The sequence below is a fragment of the Pyrus communis genome, chromosome 2 (assembly GCF_041283825.1).
Source record: "Pyrus communis isolate YQ-2024b chromosome 2, ASM4128382v1, whole genome shotgun sequence".
Lineage (NCBI taxonomy): Eukaryota > Viridiplantae > Streptophyta > Magnoliopsida > Rosales > Rosaceae > Pyrus > Pyrus communis.
This window is the reverse complement of record NC_142566.1, coordinates 12,184,821-12,188,793: the sequence shown is the minus strand read 5'-3', so window position 1 is coordinate 12,188,793 and position 3,973 is coordinate 12,184,821. Positions and strand designations below refer to the sequence as shown.

Genomic DNA, 3,973 nt, shown 5'->3' with positions numbered 1-3,973 from the left:
CCGAAGCCAGTGAGCTCCCATAAGGCCTCGTGCTAGGTAAAGATGAGAATATACATATAAGGCTCACTCCCCTGGGCGATGTGGGATCTTACAATCCACTACCCTTAGGGGCCCAACATCCTCATCGGCACACCACAATCAGGGTTAGGCTTTGATACCAAATTGTCACATCCCAACCTAGGGTCCACCACATCTCGGGCCCGCTCCACCACAGTAGCACGATATTGTCAGCTTTGGGCCTCGACCACACCCTCACGGTTTTGTTTCTGGAAACTCACACGAGAACTTCCCAGCGGGTCACCCATCATGGGAGTGCTCTCGTGCGCTACTCGCTTAACTTCGGAATTCCCATGGAATCCGAAGCCAGTGAGCTCCCAAAAGACCTCGTGGTAGGTAAAGATGGGAATATACATATAAGGCTCACTCCCCTAGGCGAAGTGGGATCTTACACATTAAATACATATAATGACATTAAATAGAGTCTAGGGACTAACATCAATTTTTAATCTTGTATAAGACATTTTTCTAAACTTCATCTTATTTAAGTATTAAAATCTAGTTTCCACAATATAAATAAATAAAAAACCAAACCTCCTAGCCACCTAGCCCGCCTATGCACCACCTAGGCGGCCCACCTAGCTCCAGATTGAGTTTTCAAAATGATTTGCACTAAATCGTAGTAGGCCTTCACCGCCTAACGACTAGATCGATTTTTAGAACACTGCTTAACTGAAAGTTTTTATTAACAAAAACATTACTGCACGCGAGAAACACGAAGAAGAAAAAATATTGCAACTAGTGGAAAGACAGTCCCTGTCAAAACTAAATTAGTTGGAGGACAGACAGTCCCTGTCAAAACTAAATTAGTTGGAGGGCAGCCAGCCAGTATACAATTTGCCCGCAGACAAAGAAAAAGGGGAAAAGTGACAGTCTCTCTAAAGCTTCATGGCTTTAATTGTTTTTGTACGTATAACCTTTGGTGATTGTGCTTTCCTAACTAGCTCCACATGATGAAGCGTTACAACTTTGAGGCGGATCACTACCCTGATCTTCCAAATAAAACAAAACACATAAAGAAAGACAAAGTTCTAATGCTAATTAATTAACAATACATGCATAGAAATATCATAATCAAAACCAAGATGATATTTCCCCATGTTGATGGTCTATTGCTTTTGAAATCAACGGCCACATTTGTCGAAATGTACGACTCCGATAAATCGCTAACCGTATAATTTGGGTTTGATCCGTACAAAGCTTGAACACCTTCAATGTCATCAAGATGCAAATCCACCTTCCTGTCCCGAGGCTTCAAACTGGGATACATAACAGCCTCTTTCACCAAACTATGCCCCAACCCTAGTAAATGCCCAATCTCATGCACTGCCACAGACTCCAAATCCACGGCCACCATGGACTTCTCCTTCCGAAAGTCCACTGCCCACCTCTCGGCTGCATCAAGGTGGAGCCTCCCGCTCACAGGCGAAAATGAGTGGGCCAAAATCCCTAGAATCCCATCAAAAGGCTCTCCATCCCCATGATCACCGCTATAAAACCCTATTTTTATGTCGGCAAAGCCGTAGTCGTTAGTCTCCATGAAACTCACCGGAATCACGGATGCCCATCTGGAGAAAGCACGTTTAAACACATGCTGTATATCGGATAAGCTCAAGTAGTTAATCAGGTTGTCATTAGAGAATGCGTAGGTGAGTGTCATGGGCGTCATACGCACCCACCTAGGTTTTCCAGGAAAATACACGTAATGTTGTATACCATGCAATGTGAAACTATGGTGTATATGCTCTGATTTTCTGGCGGCAGCGTAGCTGTCGCTCCGAGCATAGAGGAAGGCCTCGATTTTCTTCAATGTGTCGGAGGCTGTCGTTGGCACTGTTCTTGTGGAAAAGGATGGCGTTATGTTTAGCAGCAAGAAGAAGAAGGAGAGGTGGAGAGAATAACTGAATAACAGAGACATGGCAGGAAAAGCTAGCAGTTAAAGGGATTGGAGGGTTTGGAAGGTCGCTTTATTATGAAGGACAAATAAAATGTTAGGGACAATTTGGTTCTAACCATACTGAAATTATAACGGAGCGTTGGGAGGAATCTGTGTGTTGTTTTATGGCAGCAGGTCCTTTTCATTACTAAATGAAGATCTGACGTTTCAGATGCTTTTGATCATGATTTGAAGTATGAGTCAATAAAACTGTAACAATTAATCATGGGACTATACTAACGTATCTAACAATAATAACACAGTGGCCAAGTACTACGATTTAGTGGTATTCCTCTTCATTTGTACGTGAAGGTCTTAGGTTTGATTCTCGCCATAGGCAAATTTGAACTACATTATTGCTAGCCTATTGTGAGGCTTAGCCCACTCTCCCACCCCCTTTGTCTAAATAATATCGTTTGTTTATAAAATAAAATAAAACAATAATAAAACAGTGCAACCAACTAATAGATTTATCCTAAATCGATCCTATAACCGTTGATGAGGATGATCCTGCATATGATGCTCAGGTAACGTTGTGCTAACACCTGATACCAACACTGAATGTATATGATTATCTATATCCTAAAAATGTACTCTTAATTAATTAAGCTTTCTTTTCATGTTAATTTTGATTAAAAGATCTGTCATATATATACTCATCACATTTCTCACAAAAATGGAATCCACTTGTTGACACATTACTCATTAATTATTGCAATCTCTTTTGCTTAAAAGTATCTTTATCTATATACAAGCGATATTTCATTTATATTTATCTAAACTATAATTAGAGAATGTAGAAAAAGTGTACATGTTCTAACCAGGTTGAGTAAGTCCAAATTTAGTTGGTTAACTCCTAACGGATTTAGCTTCCATCCCGGGATCTCTGCCATCCCACCAAAAGCCCCAGATCCTGTAGCTGTTGATTCCAAAAAAAAATCCTATTGATTTCATAACCTTGCTAATCTAACGTTGATTTGATTTGATATAGAGGACAAAGCTCCATTTAGTATACCTATTGAATTCCTACTAAAACCATGTTCCATACTAATAGTTAATCTGGTGGTGGTTTGGGAAATCATTAGGTTCCAGGTCCAATGTTGGTTGTTGATCTCTAGTTTGGTATGTCTGGTAAGAAAAAAACTAAAATGCCCGAAGCGTTGCACTCATGGTCGTTAGGATGCTATGATAACTTTAGACGTGTGGATGACTCAATCGGTCAAACTTGAGAAAGCAAGCGGCTAGTGTGCTGCTTTCTTAGATTTGGACTTAAAAAGGACTCAACGTTGGACTCTTGGAAAGTCACGAACAACTACCATGTTAGGAAACTGCAAAACATAGAGTTGCATCCTTGCTACTCAAATAAATTTTAACTGTTAGTTCATATATTACTTGTTGATGTGAAAATTAACTTGACACAAATTAAACCCTATTGTTGACAATTGTAGTATATATGCAAGTAAGGATCGTTCTAGACCGGGGATTAACTAGGGATGCTAATCAACACAAATAAGACTCAAAAACACTAAAACTAGACTCTATAGACTCAAAACTAACTTAAAAAAACTCAAAATAGAAACAAACAATAAAAAAGACTTAATTCTAGACCTAACAAGTGATTTTGACGAAAATAAAACTTAACTTGACTCAAAAGACTAAAAGAAAACAGATTTTGACTCAAATAACAAGACTAAATGAAAGGGGGATTGTTTTTGACGAATTTAAAACTTAAAACAGAAACTTTGCATAAAATACTTTGTAAAAACGAATTTGGTGAATTGATAAGGGTGAAAGGAAAGTTAGAGGGTCCTTCTCCACACATGATATATGCATATAAACCACTTTCCAGTTATTATTCCTTTAGACTATGAATGACAACACCCCAAGTTAACTGCATCGCACAACCTACCATCAGATTTTCCTTATTTCATTGAATTGAATGAATACGCATTACAACCAAATTATCTTTCTCAAGTTCCC

At 39.0% G+C, this 3,973-nt stretch overlaps 1 protein-coding gene across 1 annotated transcript; it reads right to left on the bottom strand.

Annotated features, from left to right (window-relative positions):
* Positions 1–913: 913 nt before the first annotated feature.
* On the bottom strand, positions 914–2,025 carry LOC137747936 (metalloendoproteinase 4-MMP-like). Its single transcript, XM_068488060.2, has one exon. The coding sequence runs from the start codon at positions 1,973–1,975 to the stop codon at positions 1,103–1,105; it is 873 nt and encodes a 290-aa protein (XP_068344161.1). The 5' UTR covers positions 1,976–2,025; the 3' UTR covers positions 914–1,102.
* Between the last annotated feature and the right edge of the window lie 1,948 nt (positions 2,026–3,973).